The sequence below is a fragment of the Syzygium oleosum genome, unplaced genomic scaffold (assembly GCF_021117445.2).
Source record: "Syzygium oleosum isolate NSW1041296 unplaced genomic scaffold, Sole_v2.1 Sole_v2.42, whole genome shotgun sequence".
In the NCBI taxonomy this organism is placed as follows: Eukaryota; Viridiplantae; Streptophyta; class Magnoliopsida; order Myrtales; family Myrtaceae; genus Syzygium; species Syzygium oleosum.
In genome coordinates this window covers 132,645-152,548 of record NW_026607526.1, presented here as the reverse complement: position 1 = coordinate 152,548, position 19,904 = coordinate 132,645, and the positions used below count along the sequence as shown (strand labels likewise).

The window sequence follows — 19,904 nt, the reverse complement described above, 5'->3', positions numbered from 1 at the left end:
GCTACAACCGGAGGACTCCCTTTGGCTCTTGAGGTGATAGGCTCTTTTCTCCGTACCAAAAGCAAAGGAGTGTGGAATGATACCTTGAAGAAGTTGAAGGAAGTGCCTCACAAGAAAGTTCGAGAAAAGTTAATAATAAGTTATGATGCACTGGAGTATGAGGGGAAACAAATTTTTCTGGATATTGCATGCTTCTTTGTGATGAAGAGAAAAACTGAGGCATTTTACATGTGGGAATCTTGCAATTTTTTTGCAGAAGCTGAATTTGAGGTTCTTATTGATAAGTCATTGATCAAGATTGTTGACCACGATAGAATATGGATGCATGTTCAATTAAGAGATCTCGGAAGAGAAATTGTTCGTCAGGAGAATATTAGGAATCCTGAAGGTCGGAGCAGATTGTGGTTACATGAAATGGCCTTAGACATAGTACGGGCAAGAAAGGTAAGAACCAATGCAAAATCAGCCTTTTCTTCTACAGGAAAAAATTGAAGAGGATATATATACCGTGTTTCAAAATTCACCATATAACCTGATGCCTGTGCTAACTATTTTCTGGTTTATACTATCAGGGAACAGATAATGTAGTAGCGCTCGCACTAATGAGATCTAGACACAATTTTACCCGTGAAGACTTTGCAGATCTTTCAAAAACAAGGTTCCTTGAATTGGACGGCGGAAACTTCACTGGAGATTTTGAGAATTTATTTCCAGAGTTAAGATGGCTTTGTTGGCACCACTGTCCTTCAAAACTTCAGGTAACCAATTTTGTTCTAAAGAGCCTGGTTATTCTCAAGCTTTCGGGCAATATTATCATAGATGAATGGAGCGGATGGGTCCAAATCATGGTATGATCTCAGTCCGTGCATTTACTCAGTCTCATCATATGATAACATGCCATAATTCCTCGATCCAATGTGTTCTGATGATACTAATTTGATCGTTTTACAGGTGGGAAGTAAACTAAAGGTATTAAATCTCAAAGGTAGTAAATTTCTAACTAGAACACCAGACTTCGTTGGATGCTTGAATTTAGAGAGATTTATCATCAGAGATTGTGAGAACTTGGATGAAATTAATGGCTCAATTGAAAAACTGGAGCAACTGAAGTGCTTGAAGATCAAATGGTGTCCTCGTCTGAGAGATTTGCCCGAGGAAATTGGTTGTCTATCTTCCCTGAGAGAGCTTATCTTAATTCAGTGCCAATATGTTCGTAATTTGCCACCTTGGATTGGTAATCTTAAAGGTCTGTCAAGGCTAGTGATGGAAGATCTAGGACTTGATAGACTTCCTCAGGAAATCTCAGAGCTAGTGGATCTCAAGTACTTGTCTTTAATGAACTGTACAGGGCTGCAGACACTTCCATACACGATAGGGCAGTTGAAATCATTGGTAGAGTTGGATTTGTCCGGCACATTGATTAGAGCTCTACCTCTATCGATCGAAAACCTGGCGAATGTAGTGGTAAAACTTAACAGTAGCGCCATTAGATTCCAACTGGAAAACTGCAGAGAAAGATTCACCAGCTATTGGAGTGCTCAAAGACCTAAATCGTATGCCAAAATTATGAGCAGAGGGGAGCTGGGATCCTCTTTGAGACTCTCCGAATATCCTATTGACTTGCTTATAGAGTGCGGGATGATTGAAACAGTATATGATGTCGATCTCCAATGTATGCCTAGTTACATCAAACAGATTTCTGTCTCGACAATATTTAACGCTCCAAAGACAAGACGTCCTGCGTCAAAGATTCTGGCCATCCTGTATGGCCGGGGGATCATACAAATACCCAGCTCAATCGGAGAAGTTCTAAATCAGATTTACAGCCTTGTTTCCCTGTTGAACAGAATGAGGGCAATGAATTTATGTTTCGTAAGCCGCTTACTAGTTTATTGCATGCCCCCAACAAATCCGGGGTTGAGGGTCAAAATTGCCAGTATTGCAAACAAGCGATTCTGTTCAAGATCATGTGACCATTGTCTGCAGATGTTGAAAAACTTGTTGTCATCGAGTCCACAGGATTTGCAAATTCGCAAGGAGCTTGAACAGCTGCCGGAGCTTTCTTTTGAGCTTTCAATGACTTTGTGTGGTTCGGAGGTTCTAGCTTGTGAACTAGAGATAGTAGCAGGGAGCTTCAAATGTCCTTTCTCGGTGGAAGAACTCGAAACGTTGGTTACGACGTCGTATATCTCTAACGATCTGGGGGCAATACTGGGAGAGAATTCCACATCTGAACTAGAAATCCATGGCTGCTTGGGAATAATATTCACGAGGATGTTCAAAAGGACACAAGCAAGGATACAGCAATCTCTGTTGTTGGAGATGTATCGCAGTGCTATTGTTTCTCTTGTCGTTTTTCTTTTCTGTTTTGCAGTCAAGTTTGATTTGTTAGGCAGTTAGTTTGTTAGCTATTTTCTAGGAAGTGGAACAAGTCAGTTTTTTGCACGTTTGTGTGCAGTTCAAAACAGGTTTCTATTAAGCTTGTTCTTGACAGTTTTTGTTAATTTTTTTTTTGTCTTCTATTACATCTCTCTCTGTAAAATCAGAAAATTGTGATAGCTGATTTTTCATCTTCTTTAACATTGGTATCAGAGCCACCATAGCTTCTCTGGAAAATACAAAAGATTTAGCTGACATAAAGCTTGCAGAATTGTTAAGTGCCAAGACTGATGAGAAGAGAAGAGCCTGTAGAGGGTGCACTGCAAGCTAAAGTGAAGTTCAATGATGGAGGAAAAGGGAAGAAATGGAATCAGTCCAAAGGAAATGCAGGTGACTCCAAGTTTGCAGCGAAAGAAGGAAGTTCTAGTGGGTCTGGCAAATGGAAGAAGAACAAGAAGCCTTGTCAACACTGTGGTGGAACTACTCATCAGTCCTTTAGATGCTGGAGGAGGCCTGATGCTAAGTGCAAACGATGTCACAAGATGGGTCACATGGAAGCAATCTGCAAAGAGAACAATCACCAGCAAGCAGGAGAAGCACAGATAGCAGTGAATGAGACTAAGGAAGAATGCTTGTTTGTGGCTTCCTATTCTGGTTCTCCTCTTGAGAATGATGCATGGCTGGTGGATAGTGGCTGTACCAATCATATGACTGGCAATTTGAAGCTGTTTAGGAGTCTAGACAGGCCAGTCAGGTCCAAAGTCAGAATTGGCAATGGACAGTATATTGGAAAGGGTACAGTGGCTATTGAAGGAAATCAGGAGGTGAAGTTGATTAGTGATGTTCTCTTTGTGCCAAAAATTGACCAGAATCTGTTGAGTGTTGGCCAATTAGTTGAGAGGGGCTATAAGGTGAAGTTTGAAGGAAAGGAATGCCTTATTGATAATGCAGATAGCAAGGAAGTGTTGAGAATGACAATGAAGGACAAGTGCTTCCTGTTCAAGCCATAAGAAATGCAACAAATGGCTTTGAAGTGCAAAGAAGAAAATGCAGAGCTATGGCATAAAAGGCTTGGACATGTTCACTGGAAGAACATGTTGTTTATGCAAAGGAATAGCTTGGCAGATGACTTGCCAAGTTTGGAAGAGGAATTTCCACAGTGCAGAACTTGTCTTCTTGGCAAGCAAGCCAGATTTCCTTTCAAAGGAGGAGGCTGGAGAGCATGTGAGAAGCTGCAATTAGTCCACACAGACTTATGTGGACCTATGTCTGAGTCATCTCTCAATGGTAGCAGGTATTTCATTACTTTCACAGATGACATGACTAGGATGACCTGGATTTACTTTCTACAAGCCAAGTCTAAAGTTGTTGATGTGTTTGTGAAGTTCAAAGCCTTAGTTGAGAATCAGAGTGGGAAGAAAATCCAAATGCTCAGGTCTGATAATGGTTCTGAGTATACTGCTCACAAGTTTAAGTTAAACTGTGAGGAAGCAGGCATTATGCAGCAGTTCACTGCCCCCTATTCACCTCAATAGAATGGGGTCAGTGAGAGGAAAAACAGAAGCATTATGGAAATGGCCAGATGTATGATGCAACAGAAGATGTTACCTAAGAAGTTCTGGGCTGAGGCAGTTAGTACTGCAGTGTTCTTGTTGAACAGATTACCCACAAAGGCCTTAGAGAGCTCAACACCTTTTGAAGCTTGGTATGGTGTTAAACCTTATGTAAAGAACTTAAAAGTTTTTGGGTGTTTGTGTTATACGCATGTTCCTCAGGTCAAGAGGGACAAGCTGGATCAAAGAGCTGAGCCTAGAGTCTTCATTGGATACAGTCTCCAATCAAAGGCTTATAGGATTTTTTAGCCTATGACGGGGAAGGTGACTGTGAGTAGAGATGTTTTTCTAGAGGAAGATGAGTGGAATTAGATGGAAGAAAAGAATGCAGGACAGAAGAAATCTGCAGAACAACAACCTGCAACAACTGTACAGGTTGATGAAGTTGTGAATGGATTGGAAGATACTATGGATGATATGCCAGTAAGAGGCACAAGGTCACTTACTGAAGTTTATGAAAGAAGCAATGTGGCAGTGCTTGAACCAACTAATTTTGTGGAAGCTAAGGAGGATCAGAAGTGGATTGCAGCAATGCAGGAGGAGTTGACAATGATTTAGAAAAACCACACATGGGAGCTTGTTGACAGACCATCTGACAAGAATGTGATTGGGGTTAAGTGGGTGTTCAGAACAAAACTTAATCCTGATGGTTCTGTCAATAAACACAAAGCTAGACTAGTTGTGAAAGGCTATGCTCAGATATGGGGAGTAGATTATTCCGAAACTTTTGCGCCTGTTACAAGACTTGATACAATCAGGCTACTATTAGCTGTTGCAGCAGAGAAGGGGTGGCCTATATTTCAGCTAGATGTCAAGTCTGCATTTCTGAATGGAGAGCTCGAGGAGGAGATTTTGTTGAACAACCTAAAGGCTTCAGTGCCAAAGGGCAAGAAGAGAAGGTATACAAATTGAGGAGAGCTCTACATGGACTGAAGCAGGCTCCAAGAGCTTGGTATTGAAAGATAGACAGATATTTGCAGGATTTTGGCTTTGTAAGAAGCTTGAGTGAGTTCACTCTTTATGTCAAGAAGGTGAATCACGGCGTTGTAATTCTCGTCACTCTATGTGGATGATTTGTTGGTGACAGGGAATGATGTGGAACCGATAGAGAGGGTGAAGCAAGGTCTGTTTGCATTGAAGTTTTGTGGTCAAGAAGATAATGAAGGATCCGTGGTTGAGTTCTGGTGATTGCATTGAAGTTTATATGGACAATCAGGCTACTTTAGCAATATTACAGAATCCAGTTTTCCATGGCAAAACCAAACATTTTAAGATCAAATTCTTCTTTTCTGCGTGAAGTGCAACAAAGTGATGAAGTTAAGTTGGTTTATTATAGATCAAAAGATCAGCTTGCAGACATGTTCACAGAGCCACTTCAGGTTGAAAGATTTGAGCTGTTAAGGGAGAAAATTAGAGTTTGCAGCAGCAACTGATCCAAGGAGGAGTTTGTTGGAGCTGTGTCCCAGTGCTGTTGTTGTTTTTCTTGTCGTTTTAGTCTTTTCTGTTTTGCAGTCAAGTTTGATATGTTAGGCAGTTAGTTTGTTAGCTATTTTCTCGGAAGTGGAACAAGTCAGTTTTTTGCACATTTGTGTGCAATTCAAAACAGGTTTCTATTAAGCTTGTTCTTGACAGTTTTTGTTAATATTTTGTTTTGTCTTCTATTACATCTCTCTCTGTAAAATCAGAAAATTGTGATAGCTGATTTTTTATCTTCTTTAACAATCTCCAGGATAAGAGAGTCTACTATACATCGACAGCAAACCTTTCCGGAGTGATCGCATTGACAATTACTCTGTTACATCGTACGAACTATAAGAAATATAGGTACAATAGTTGCTGCGGATTCTGTATTTCGTGTTGTATCGAGCAAGATTCCATCATGCTTGTGGAGCTTGCTTCACGTCGTTTCAAGGAAAATTTCACGCAAATAATGATTTTTTTTTACTCATGTATACTCATTTACATGTTATTTTTAAGGATTTCTTTTCCCTTCTCATGGGTCATGGAGCCTCTATCATTTGTTACTTTTGTTGCCAGATTAGAAGTCCCAAAGGAATCAGATATTCATGATAATATTCATAACCCTCTTCTCCCACCATAACTGCTGTGTAGTTTATCCTTGAAGAGAAAAACGAATATCTTGAGCATTCATTCTGCTTATAATTTTGTCACAATCCCAAATTCTATATCCAAGACTTGTGGAATGACCCGGCCATCCTTTACGAAAGAATGGACAAAACCTTTAACCAAAATAAGTCTTTTTACGAAAATATATTGACTGAATAAACCCCTTCGGTGAATGGATATTATAATAAGGTCTACTGTATCATGAATTAACCAAAATTAGAAATTCGCAAATCCCAATTCACTAAACTTAATTTATTCAATATTCTGAAGTAAACTCTCATATATACCACCCCAAACCGCTCTCCACGTGCATTCGATTAATGTTCCTCGTGTTCGGCCCTGAACTGATAATAAAAGGAGGTGAGAAAAACCACGTACCAGTATGTGACAATCACCACTTCTATGGGATCAAGCAATGGCTGATGCAGATATTATATCGATTATGCAGAATATCAAACTAACACAAATATTCACATTTATATCATATAATGCATCATCACATATTATATATCACCTCAATATCTCAACATATAGATATCAAATCCGTAGCTCATGTCGGAACACTAAGGTCACACTTCACCATGTGAGAAGGCTCAAAATCTACATCGACTACAGTTAAACCCCAAAAATCACATCAGTTATGATTAAGTCACATAACATAACTAGTCAGTGAACGTATATCATATTCCGATACGTAGGTGGACCACGAGTACCAATCCAATATCCATATATCATATGCAACATACTCACATATCATTTGACTAAATTTACCCTCATACATTTTCAGTGCATATCCAAAACAACCACCAAGTTGAGAATCCATCCAGTGCCTAATCCAGCTTTATGAAATAACATGCCTCAAGATAATTGTATTTTATCCATTCTCAAAACACGGGTCATGATATGATATAGTATTTTTCCTCTCGGAAACCACGCCTGTAAATGTTACAGAGAGCATACCTGGTTAAAGCACTAATATAACCAAACAAGTCAACCGCGTATATCTTTGCCCCCTAAACATCATTTGCGGCATTTAATCAGAGAAACACTCCCTTAATATAGTGGCTAAACTGACTAGGGCCAAGAAAGCACGTTCCGTGCAAAATTACGAAAATGCCCTCTTGCGCCCAATTATTATGGGTCAATTTTCAGTTGGGAGTATCCGAAAATTACCAGTTCGTGATTTTGCTCGAGAAAGTCCGACAGTTCATGTTTCTTGCCTTTGTAAACAAAGGTTTTGTCTGCTGGGAGAGTGTTTTATTTATTGAACATGTCTGTGTGGAAGCCTTTTCATTTTACAGACTTACCATCATTCCTGAGAAAGTGTCACGGTTCATGTTGCTTGCTTTCAAAAATTCCCGTGTCCTCCATACACAGCTAAACAAATGCTCTTTGTACTGAAATCAGCTAAAACTTTTACACCACAAAAAACCCTTTGGCAATGTCAATCTCTCGTATGGTACAAACAAATGCATTCCTATGCGAGTATATCTACAGGGGCAAAATGCATTGCCTTGTCAACCACTACTACCATTCTCTATTTTCTACTTTTCCCTTTTTTCCTCTGCAGATAGACTTTACCCATAAATGGATCGCGTTCCAGTCCATGGTCGCGGTTAGTTTTCTGGTTGAGTTGAGCCTCCGAGGACAGCTCCCTGTGCTAGTCGCATCTTGGAACTCATGTTGCATGGACAGCAACTGAATGGGACCGACACTAGCCAAAGAATTCATGGACATTCCAAACTTCTCATTAAAATCCACCAAATTCTCTGCATTTCCATAGCATTGGAGCCACAAGCATCCACACTGCATCAAGATTGCACTCATTCGTTAGAAATCTGACTTTTAACGGTCTTCACTTGGGATGAAGTATCTTCAAAAGAGAGATCAGAGGTTTTAACAGTCTAGATTTATCTTAGTTTTTGTTTTGGGGGGTACTCACAGTAAACACAAACCGCTAGCCATTCATTCACAACTCTGACCCAAGTGCTTGTCCAACCCACATCAATAGTCCACCTGCAAAAGGGTGCTAGCAAGAGCATGAGATCACTGCCTTTTTAGTCAGGGATTTCTTTCTTGTCAAGGGTACTCGGGCTTTTCACTTGAAACATATGAGCCAGTGAAGAAGCTACAGTAACTCTTCACAAATGAAGAGCATTACTATTACTAAAGTACTAAATAAGCAAATGCAGGAACCATATTAAACAACTTGATAAAAGCTCTACCAAAGCAGATGTTGATGACAATGATGAACGGGTTTTTCCTATAAAAGCCACATCCAATGCTGGAAATGTGGCATTAGGACGGGAAAAAAAAAGATTATCCTAAGAAATAGAAATGCAAATAGTCAATGCCGGTTAAACATCTGCAAGAGGGGAAGCATACTTTTTCATGGGATGATGAGTATTCCAACCAATCAGCAGCATAGCAAAGTACATGGCTCCCGTGGCAAAAACGATATGGAAGAAGCCGTAGCCATATGGAACGTCATCTTCACTCTTCGAGTCGTTTTTTCTAAACTGCATTAAAAAAAAAAAATCAATCTTCTTGAAGTTCGATAAAGTCAGTGAAGAGATGCTTCGCCGATTGAGGAACATACCTGAAAACATTGAGAATCAATGCCTGTTGAAAAGGTTGCAATCACCATTGCGAGTAGGGCAATTACGAAGCTCTGCATCCACACAAGTGAGAATGTGTGAACTTCGTCTGTCCAAAAGAAAATTGTCGTGAAAGAGATTCATGCAGAGCGCTTTCTGAGATCTAGCTGCAGTGGCAATATTCAGCCCAAGGCTTTTTCATTTGTGCTATAAAAATCTCATCTAACCAAGCCTTTGCAGATTTTGAGAACTGGCACTAATTTGGGACCTTACTCAGTTTTCCCACATTGTTCACTCAGAAAAGCATGAGTTGTTAATCAGTGTTCTGTACTATGCTGAGATTCCGGAAATTTTTTGGACTTTCATGATCCGTCACATGTTATGGTTATGGAGTATGGCAAAAAGAACGTTTGGAAAGGTATTTCAGCAATTCAAATTCTAACATGAATTCACCCTGGGTATTGGCTGCAATATATGCATTTTTCAAGTTTCTTAGCTAAAGAAATTTCACAAATATGGAATAAGCTCAGTTTCTACAGAAGTTGAATAATAGGATGACATTGTAAACTGAAATTATCAAGAGCTGACAGCTCTCAAGTTGTATTCTGTTGGAGCATCAGTGTCTGAATTCATTATCAAAATCAAGTATCATCGAAAACAAAGATAAGAATATTACGATGATCGTAAGGAAGTCTGTATGGTTGGAAGCTTCAGCTTTCCTGTTGCAACGGTCCCCTGCTGGTTCGCTGTCAATCAAAACATCAGATAAAACCGAAGTTGTGAATAGTGAAGACATGACACATAATTCATATGTACAAAAGGAGCTTCTCGTCTGCTGAAGATACAGAATGAGTTTTAAACTTATATTTGAGTCTGACATAAGTAAACATGGTAGTGACGTTCATTAATTATCCAACTTTTCTCAGTGATGCCTTTGTATCGACCTTTAATTTTTAGCATGCAAAACAAGATCCTGGCAGCAGATTACTTTATCATAATTAAGTGCTGATATAGTTGACAAGGCCAGCTATTATTGCATGTTACTGAATTCCCGTCTTATATTCTTATTCTTATAATGAGAGATTCGTAATAGAGTTATCTGGAGCCATGCCTTCGGATTGCACACCAGCAAATGAAAACAACGTAGAGTCCCATGAGCCCCGGAGTCAAGAAACCAGCATTCACCTACTTCCACCAGACAGATTAGATTTTACTACTCAAATTGGCAACTAAAAGATTAGGGGAAAAAAGACAGTTAAGACTCACTTTTGGGTGAAGAGAGACGCTGGTCATCAGTTGCAGGAGCACTAGAGTCCAAGTGATGAAAAAGATGTTGAGGAGGCACGATGGCTCTGGTACATACCAAATGTACATTAAAATGATCCCCACAATGCAAACAAGATAAGCAGTCGTCGCGAGTAGCATTACATGAATGTGACTGCAGCAAAAATTTCGACAAGGTCATTGCCAGCAAGAACAAGGAAATCAACTGAATAAGAACGTTCAACAAAATTTTGACAAGGTCATTCAGCTCACATTTTAATTTCAGCAACAAACAACCAAGTCAATAAATTTGGACCATAAGGGAGAAGGGGAAAAGCTGAACAATTCCAGTCCAGGTTGTTAATGGTTTCTTTACAGGGAAAATATTAATGCTTCTTGACTTGAGTAGCAAATGCATTTCAGAATGAAGTAGAGCCGATGATTGGGTGTGTCTAATAGACAGATCATATATAAAAGGTGTCTATCAATTGAATGCAGTTCAGCCAGTCAAGTAAGGTATACTTGGAGAAATATATGCTTACTTTTGTGTTTGTGCTGGTGATAAAAGGCATGCATAATTTATTGATTAGGCGATTTTTCTTTAGTGTAAGTCAGTTATTCTGGAAGGTACCATGTGAAATCCGCTCATGCAATCCATGAGCTTTACTCATCCTCTTGATCCGAGTATTTCCTAAACTTTTTAATGAAATCATGTAATTGATTTTTGGAATTACTGGGAAGTACAGTTATTAAGCTGCAGTTGATTGAAATCATGCAAAGCGCAATCCGGAATCCCAATTGGAGAAAGAGAATCAGGAGCTTTCTAGCTGCATAAATGTTCCAACGGCATTAATGAGAAGGAATTTGTTGAATTCCAAATCCTTCAAGCCCCGAAGATGCTAGTTGGTTCCTTTCAGCACAAATTTGTGCCACAAATTGCGCCAAAAAAATCATATCAACATGCTCCCAAAAGTGTATGCACTAAAGAAACTCCTCCGTGGAAATTTAATGAACTTGGTGAGTTTGCTTTACTGGGTGCAGAGGGAATGAGTGCCTCACCATTTTTCTGAGTATTTGTCTGACTCACAGCAATCATTCAGCCATTTAATGAAACTGATCACACTTATAAGCTGAATGAGGAGAAAGACCCTGCAAATGATATGAAGCAAGTTAAATCCAGGAAACCCATCAAAACCCCAACAGCTAAAGCACACTAAAGTTTAAAAGTTGCACTCTACGAGTCTGATTTTTCAAATTTTTGCACCAAAATACAATATTAGATTTAAGTGTTCGCTATGAAATTTTCCATTACCCATTATTGTTTGAAACTGCTACTGTTTTCTTTTTCATGCTTTAAGTGGGAGAGGGGTGAAGTTTGGGTTGTTAAAGCGCAATTTCTCCACATTGGTAAAACCTTAACCCGACTAGTACAAGAAGCAACAAATTCCTGAAGATAATTTCTGCAGAAAGCATACAGATTTCAAAGACAGTAAACATTCTAAAGGTTAGATGAATACCCGGCACCGAAATGTGCAATCTCCCCTGCCAAAGGAGAAGGCATCAAAGTAAATTTTCAGAAGAAAAACCTATGCCAACAAAAAAATTTACTTTTAAAGAGTGCTAGGAGTAGTTTTCTGGGAGAATGAAGAATTGACTAACCATAAAGCAGGATGAAAGATGTAGGGACGAGAAAGGGAATAGCTGTCAAGGAAATCAAGAGAATAATCTTGACAGACCACCATCCAGAGTGCCACAGATCTCTAGCCACATGCAGCTTCTTAGTGCCCATGGTTGATAGGAACATAATGATGAAAAATGTCTATTGGCATGTCAAGGCCTAGTACAATCTATTTGAACAGTGCACTGAAGAAGAAGGAGAAAAGAAAAAAAAACTAAGGATAGCTCCGTAATGCAAGTTTGTTCGAGAAACTGCTAATACAACATATTAAAGTTCATAACAATCAACAAAGTGATGTATATGTATCATCAGGGATAACTCAAAGTTCTCGACTTAAGACGTCGCTCCTCCATTGTCTGGTTGATTAGATTGTGATATGTTGTTTAAGTTAAGAATAATCCTGACCTGGCCAGAACCACATGACTGCAGCCGAAATGGATAATGGAGGGCTCGTGCCATATGTATTATGTGAAAATGTCATCTACCAGTCTGATGGAAAGAATTGCACCATGACATCATCTCCCTTCCTTCTAGATTATGAAGAATGCATATCCAGCAGTTTTAGTTTTTTCATCAAAATATCATGACACCAGAGCTACACAGCCTAAATTTTCACTTTTATCAAAATCATTTACAAGTCAAGATTGAAGGGAAAAAACGTATTGAAATTCCATATCCATACTCAAAGGATACAAAGCATCCCAAGCTCACACGCAGAACCCCTTCTGTACCAAAACAATCTTTCGTTCCATGACAGCCTTTCAATCCTGCAGTCACAAAATATCGGTTCAAGCACCATTGCTAAAAGATTTACAAGGAAAACAAGACCCTAGGTTAGCAACAGGCTTTCCATCTTGTCTGAATATCAGATAATAAGGATGAATTGAGAAATAAATTTATGAAATCACATTTTATCAAGAAATGGGAATTATAAACACATGATGGCCACGGCATGAGGGTGACCTGTGCTGTGAAAATTTCTTCGAAAACTAACATATAGTGGCAATCAAGACTCAAAATTGAGAATTTGCCACTATATGGTGTTGAGCAACCTTACGTTCTAACTCTGTCAAGGGGCCATGTCCATAATCCCGAGCAGCCCAAGCCAGTAAATTGGCAACCAGAAACAAAAGGCCATAAACATATCTGGCCATCCAAGGGTTGGAGCTACGAAATTGGCCGCACCAGTCCTTGAACACGCTGTTCCTCAGACTGCTGACACCTGCACCACTCTCCATATCTCCTTCAACGCCACTCGTCATAGTTCATATAATTGGACGACCAAGCAACAAGTTGATGGGTTAGCTCATATCAAATGGTCAACCAAGCAACAATTGCTGCCCCTTATCCCATAAGACTCTCTGCATCTGCTGGCAGGTGCGACAACATGTCTGCAAAGAAAGGCTGTGTTATTGCAGTGTCACCAATGGAAAAAAGTGAGAATATGCACTTGATGTGTTTATCATTCAAAATACATACTTCGCATGAACAAAATAGTCAGCATTAAACTCTGCTATCAATGTAGATTTCTCAGAATATTTGAACTAGAAATATGATTTCTCCTTGCAAATACATCTGCTATTGACTCGATCACATGAAGCCCTGTCCATTCGCCCAGACATCATTCTGCTACAGTGACTTCTTAAGGTACTTAAACACCAGCCTAGTCTCAGAATTTGGTCTATGATGTGTTAATTAAACAGAAACTCTTTTACCTGCACCAATAGATGAGACTCGACAATGGACACAGAAGATGACGAAACGGGAGCTTGAGTTGGCTCACTGGGTTCTTCTACCAATGTGGACTACTACATGATATAAGTGCCTACTTATGCATGCATTCCGGGCAGCCAAGAAGTTGCATCTCTTTAAAGTTACTGTTACAGCTAAAGGGATGGACCAACATACCACTTCCTATAACTCAATTTCCCCACCTAATCAATGAGACAATACTGGAACACGGTAGAGACTTATGGTACAAAAGAAGACCTTTTCTCTAATACTAGATCAGCTGTTTCAAACTTCTTGGATATGACAAAGGCAGCGGCATTCTTGTTTCAGTTGGGAAGAAAGTTCCAAATTTTCGGAACCGAATGCACTCACATCAACAAACAACAGAGAATCCTAAATTTGCAGAATTTGCTAAAACCTTACAATGCGTTAAAAGATGGACATTGAAAAGAAACTTCTTCAAGTTTAGGCTTCATATTCACAAAAAAAAATAAAATAGAAAAGGACAAATCGATCTAACCCCCAAACTGAACTATTAAATATATGGCTGATATGATACACTCCAATGCAGGGTTGATGCCTAAAACCAGCTACATGTGCAAAGTAGAGAGCGTTTATTAGGCAATTTTCAAACTTTAGTCAAGCATTTATCCTTGCCTAGGAAAATAGATCATCAGCTTTGATGTCTCCACCAACAACTTAATAATTCATGTCTTTAAATTAAAAAAGAAAAGGTAGGATTCACCCATCTATCGGCTACTAATACAATGAAGTTACAAGCAAGAAAGGAAATTCTCAAGCAATTACTTTTAGGTAGTTTGGTTAACAAGAAGATGAAAATCACAAATTCATTACTTTTGGTTGTATCAATGTGACAAGGGATAACCATCGTATGGAATTCGCAGGTACGTTTATAATCAGACAAAAGAATGAGACAAGATGGGCAGATGAAGAAATCAACCTGAAAAAACAACTTGTTTGAAATGAACAGCATAATGCCAACACACTCGCCCAAAGTCTCAAATATTCGTGCAATGTATTGTTCATCGTATTGTGAAAGTCACGCCTAAAGAAACCAGCAACCCAAGAGAATACACAGGAAAACCTCATCGCAAGCAAAAGAAACAGAGCAGTCTCAGCATTCACATCTCAAAGAGTTTTGGGTCGACTCAAAAGGAAAAGAAAACAATGTCAAGATTCAAAGAACTGAAAGTACCCATGAGAGAGTTGGATAGGCTCGAGAGATCTCCACAATGGGCGTTGAAATTTTTGACAAAGAAGCTCTCTTTTCTCACTCAACACCCCCTGGGAAAGAACAGAGAGACATTTTTTCCCATTTCCCTGCTCTCTGCAACTTCCCTTTTGTATTCTTTATGTTACCTTATATATGATTGCAGAGAGAAAGAGAGAGAGAGCGAGAGAGAGATTGCTTTTGTAGCTTCTTCTTCTTCTTTTTCTCCTCTACTTTGCCTTCTTCTTCTTTTTTTCCCGCCGTATGCTTCTTGTTTCCGCTTCAGAATCTCAGATGGGTTACTTTCAAGACAAATTGCTGACAGAAAAAGGAAAACAATCTATTGTTACTGCGAAAGTGATTAAGTGAGACTCCAATAACTGCATAGATGTATGTATATTTCATTACTCTGCCGTTTTTTATGAATATGCCAATCTGATGCTGTGAAGCAAGAGAATAATTGCTTGTTTGCCTCCTTCCCAACAAAAGATGATGAACCCAAGGCAAAAAAGTGACGAAAGATTATCAGTCACTCAATGTTTCTGGCTGGGGGTTTCTTTTCTTGGGGAAATTTTTTTATTAATGTATAACTCCAACATGACTCCACAATTCATGCTCAAAATGATTATGCCTGGCGGTCAGTAGCCTTAATAATGGCGATTTTGGTTCGAGTGATGCTTCGAGGATTGTTTTCCAATCCAGGGGGTGCTCACTCGATTTTCATATTATTTCGATTTTACGAACTGTCGAGCTCGCCCATTTCATCTTCTATTGAGTTGGTGTCGTAAGCAGAGGCGACATAACATAAAATTTAGCACAAAGATTCATTTGAAGTCAGATGCATTTATTATAACTTACTATGTTGCAACGGCTTCTAGTTTGCTTCCTTCATGCCCTATCTTCCGTGTCTCATGGCTTGCTTTCTATTTAACGAGAAACACTTGAAATTTAACCCCAAAAAAAAGCATATTGAATTGCTAAACCAATATACTTTGTCGATTTTATTTTCATTAATTCTATTTTCCACTAATAATCTGCCCAATTCAATATACCAATAAATCAATGTGGAGTGCTGAAATTGATCATATCGCTAAATTTAATAATTTCCAATGATTAAACTGCTCCCGCGGTAATCTTTTGTCTGGCATGTTCCAATAAGCAATAATTTACTAGGAACGAGGCAATAATGACTTGGGGGAACTTTCCACATGCCCTCAAAACTTGGGCAATCGCCTTTTCTTTTTCTTTTTCTTTTTCTTTTTGTTTTTTCTTTGGTTGCTTCGCCGCAACTGAACGTATATGGTCAAAAAAATAATACACCTATATTAAAAATCTATCTATTTCTTCCATTTCTACACTCTTCCCCCACAATAAATATGGAAATAAGTTTATGCAGTGATTTTCGGGCCTACATTATAGCTCTAAAATATGTTCTTTAAGGTGACATCGACTCCTTAAAAAAAGCACGATTCAATTACATAATGCATAGATATCCGAGCAATGCAAGTTCTCTTTTTCTTTGGCCAACCATAACGTATCCACAAATAAATACGTTAAAATAATCACTATTACCTCATTTCGCTGATTTTTTTATGATGTCGGTAATTTGTTAATTTACTGTATTCTCTAGTCATTACAGTTTAAACTCGAATCTTTGTTTATGTATAGCATAAATTCAATTTCAAAAGAATTTTCCTAATCATCTAATTGAGCTTAATTACTTTTTGGGATCCCGACAAATCGATAAAAGGACCAGATTAATTCTTTCATGGGATGTGTCGTGCAAGGAATGTGAACTCCAAAAAATTAGGCAACCCATCTTTCACCCCTTTTTTTGGCAGGGCAAAGCTTGTAAGGATGACCAATTCAATGCGTGTAAAACTATTTCCCCCCTCACTTTTCCATAAACAGACAAAGAAATCTGAGGAGCGAGGACGAAGTGATGATAGAAAACCTAACAAAAAGAGTCGATAATGGTCTGTCTGTCTGTCGTTCTTCATCAGCTCTGGTTTCTAGGTGGAATCTTTTCTCTTTTGTCTGAAACTTTGACTATTACGCGCCCTTTTCAGCTGTTTTCTCTTCTGGGTTCTCGAGCAAAAGAGAATGGGCACGCCTCGGAACGGTAGTGATATGTGATAAGTGAAAAGTGATACTGGGATCACGTGCACGGCACGGGACGGGCCCTCAGGAATTGCGCCGAAAGATGGTTCCATTTCCAGATTTAGTTTCCGTCTGTGATAATCTCCGATCTGTTTTTGCTTAAAGATTTATGTAACCCTGCACTAACGTGGATCGAATCTCTGTATTAAGTCGATGTTGAGAACTGTTTAAGGGCTAATCAATCAAATTAAGGAATAGTAAGAGTTTATGAAAACTGCAAAAATCGAGTAGGAATTGTCGATGAACGCGAACAAGTTCTTAAAAGGCCCAATTCTTCTAAGATCTCTCACTTGGGTCTTAAGAAATATAAAAAACTACAAGGGGATACTCCCTCCTTCCGGGAAGAAAAAGATCGAGGAGGAACAAGGGGCTCTGGGTTGTCTAGCCGTCAAGATGTTAAACAAGGCGTGTATGATGTAGGTCGGCTCCTAGTAGGGTTGGTCTACAACGGCCCAAAGCGGCAATGAACCACGGGGTTAAAAGTAACCACTAACACCTTCCCCCAGTTACCTTACCTTTCTCTAAACTACGTGGATCATGTTTTTAACAAGTATGTAAAGGTATTATTTAGCATTTCATCTTTATGTCGCCTTAAGTTGGGTGGGTGCATTCCATCTTATGTTTCTTTCAATCTTTTAAATGAGTTCTGGTTTCCATCTTAAGGTATGAATTTTGGGGTTATTGATTAGTATTACCTTAAGCCATTGCCGATCTCTTGTGATCTTGATTGCCCGTCCTCTTCGGGGATAAATGTTGGGGTTGTCATTGTTTAACAAAGTTAATTCCTTTTATCCCGGATCTAGATTTAGTGCCGTACGACCAAAGTCAAGATTTTCATCATTATAGTCCTCGAGATATCGATTCCTGTGTCATAATCCATGGCGCAATTACCTTCATTCTATCCGAATTCCCATAGAATGATACTTGACGAAAACATCCAGATGTATCAGGGAGGTCCTATGTTGTGCAAATCAGCCTCTAAAAGAACAGACGAGGGAGACGAGGGAAAGGATGCCTTCAACTACTGGTCTGCTGGTGCTGGATGATTACCCGGGCTCTTCAAAATGACAGCAGCATCCATCTTTACAAGAATCCTCCGCCAAGTCTTGGTTTTATCCAACAACAGAGCTTCCTTAACAGCCACAGCCTCTAGTCATTTCAGCACCAAGTGCATCCCACCCACTTTCCAACCACTCTCCAAGCTGCAAGACCATCTTATTCTGCTCCACTCACGCAGCAGAATGAGGTGTTCCACTGATTTCTCCACCATCACAAAATGCGCTATTTAGGTGAAGAATGGATCCTTTTTCAAACGAATTTTCTGTGGCATGAACTCCCATGAAAGAGAGACCTACCTATCCTTCCAAACTCACTCTCTTGCCGTCCTCTATTTGCCACACAGCACCACCTCCTTCCTCTGCATCCAAGAATTCATTTTTAGGAAAGCAGGGACCCTTTAAAATCTGTGGCCACAGTGCATTGTGGCTGTTGTGGATCCTGCAAGCCAATTTTGCAAGGAGGGACAGATTGAAATTCATCAAATCTGGAGATTGTCATATTAACCTTGACAAAAGGACAATTTTGATGATTGTCTGTCTGTTATTTTTGTGTTTTGCTTAATCATAATTTTGTGACACACACTATAATTATCTTAAAATTCAAAATACTTAAAACTTTCACGAAATACAAATATTGACATACATATTTGCACATAAATTTTTCATAATTTTTTCAAACAAACAATCTCTCAAGTTCTTGGTGTGACTTGACACCTTTTCTGCACACAATCCAAATGATCAAAGTTTTGTGGACCCAGAGCAAAATTTTCTCCTGTCCTTTTCACTTCCCCATTCCCGCAGACCTCCTAAACTGTGGAAAAACATCTATTCCCATTCTTTCCATATCAATTCCCTCTTCTCATATAGAGAGATATCATTTTCTATGTACTAGTCTATTCTTGATCAGCTTATCTTGTACAAATTGACCCATTTCGTTAATCTGGTGAAAGGCAAACCATCCAACGTCGGCATTAGGGGATTTGTAAAGGATCACTTTCTTGTCTCCTAACACGAAGTAGTTTTTTTCTTGCTAGAAAATAACACCAAGTAGTTGCATTTAAGTGGGAACCAAAACCTAAGACTTTGAGTCGCGACATCTCAATAATTCTACAGCTCGATTGGTCAATTTTTGTGTGTTGGAGACATCCGAGTGCTTGCAGTATCACATGTGACAGTGCATAGGAGAACTTTGTTGACTTGAGAATCATATGGAGCTCTCTCCTTTTTTGGTCAAAAAGGAACATATGCAAGTTTTTCCTAACCGGTAAAAGACATGAAGAGAGAGGCAATCAGGAGGTACGAGTTACCATGAGGGTCTTACATATGTCACAGCATGTTGGAATTGAGTTAAAACTAATTAATATACCCATAGGCGTACAAGTTTGTCATCACAGCCCTAATGGCGTGTCAAAAGCCAAGAAGTCTCTTCCTACGAGGTAACAAACCTTCAAGGCACAAGTTAGTCAAAGGTTCGCTCATGGCATGTCTCATGAGGAACAGTGTGACCCTGTATTTAACTAATTGCTGGACTGGGACGTAGACATATGGAAATTGGAAACCTATAACTAACTAGCAGCCGTGGACAACTCAGAGAAGAGACATTAAAAGGAACTTAGAAAAGTTGCATCTTTGAAATTCTTGTTTTCAGAAGGAGCTGGAGGCGCAGGCGCCGATAGTGTACTAAGAGTGACCCAGGCAAGACTTTATGTTAGGATGGTCCTTAATCATGACCTTCACGAGATGGCAAGGAGATGCCAATGGCGTGCCTATAATGCCCCAATGGTCCATCCCCTCCAGGCAATAGTGACGAGACGCCGGCCCTCAAGCTTTTGATTCCTATGGAATGATGCCCTGCATTCATTCCCGGGAGTGGCACACCAGATTCTAGTAGGTGGGTGGCATCGTTGCCCTAACGAAAAAAACAGAAAAAGAATATGGGTGTTTTCAATGCATGTGAGGCCTACTCACATGTACCGTTGAATAAACTGGACTCCGTGCAAGACCCATCTGATCGAACGGTGAGTTCTCATGCACCGTGGCATATTACTCGAGTCGAAGCACCATCCT

The 19,904-nt window shown here is 39.4% G+C and overlaps 2 protein-coding genes across 5 annotated transcripts; one reads left to right on the top strand and one right to left on the bottom strand.

Moving 5' to 3' along the window:
• The first annotated feature begins 188 nt into the window (after positions 1 to 188).
• Positions 189 to 6,045, top strand: LOC115690423 (disease resistance protein RPV1-like). Its single transcript, XM_030616756.2, has 4 exons — positions 189 to 444; positions 573 to 848; positions 952 to 2,324; positions 5,732 to 6,045. The coding sequence occupies exons 1-4, from the start codon at positions 202 to 204 to the stop codon at positions 5,805 to 5,807; spliced, it is 1,968 nt and encodes a 655-aa protein (XP_030472616.2). The 5' UTR covers positions 189 to 201; the 3' UTR covers positions 5,808 to 6,045.
• A 1,386-nt stretch (positions 6,046 to 7,431) lies between these two features.
• LOC115690424 (uncharacterized) lies at positions 7,432 to 15,166 on the bottom strand. 4 transcript variants are annotated; one of them, XM_056306297.1, is made up of 14 exons: positions 15,028 to 15,166; positions 14,605 to 14,937; positions 12,715 to 13,048; positions 12,351 to 12,424; positions 11,639 to 11,798; positions 11,497 to 11,521; positions 11,039 to 11,128; positions 9,983 to 10,154; positions 9,828 to 9,901; positions 9,393 to 9,462; positions 8,719 to 8,790; positions 8,505 to 8,638; positions 8,062 to 8,135; positions 7,432 to 7,925 (listed from the first exon to the last, which is right to left on the bottom strand). In XM_056306297.1, exons 3-14 carry the CDS (start codon positions 12,917 to 12,919, stop codon positions 7,870 to 7,872), a joined length of 1,206 nt encoding a protein of 401 aa, XP_056162272.1. In that variant the 5' UTR covers positions 12,920 to 13,048; positions 14,605 to 14,937; positions 15,028 to 15,166; the 3' UTR covers positions 7,432 to 7,869. The 4 variants fall into 4 exon arrangements, with proteins under 4 accessions (XP_056162272.1, XP_056162275.1, XP_056162274.1 ...); XM_056306300.1 differs by lacking the exons at positions 14,605 to 14,937; positions 15,028 to 15,166 and adding an exon at positions 14,350 to 14,500; XM_056306299.1 differs by lacking the exons at positions 14,605 to 14,937; positions 15,028 to 15,166 and adding an exon at positions 13,373 to 13,504.
• Between the last annotated feature and the right edge of the window lie 4,738 nt (positions 15,167 to 19,904).

Bases quoted from the DNA above. Each gene is read 5' to 3' on its own strand.
- LOC115690424 (XM_056306297.1), bottom strand. From the start codon at position 12,919: ATGACGAGTGGCGTTGAAGGAGATATGGAGAGTGGTGCAGGTGTCAGC. The intron at 11,799-12,350 runs GTATCCTTTGAG...ACATGCCAATAG, and splicing joins GTGTGAGCTTGGGATGCTTT to ACATTTTTCATCATTATGTT. The intron at 9,902-9,982 runs GTGAGTCTTAAC...TGGTGGAAGTAG, and splicing joins GCGTCTCTCTTCACCCAAAA to GTGAATGCTGGTTTCTTGAC.
- LOC115690423 (XM_030616756.2), top strand. From the start codon at position 202: ATGAAGAGAAAAACTGAGGCATTTTACATGTGGGAATCTTGCAATTTT. The intron at 445-572 runs GTAAGAACCAAT...TTATACTATCAG, and splicing joins ACATAGTACGGGCAAGAAAG to GGAACAGATAATGTAGTAGC. The intron at 2,325-5,731 runs GTATCGCAGTGC...AGGATAAGAGAG, and splicing joins CAATCTCTGTTGTTGGAGAT to TCTACTATACATCGACAGCA.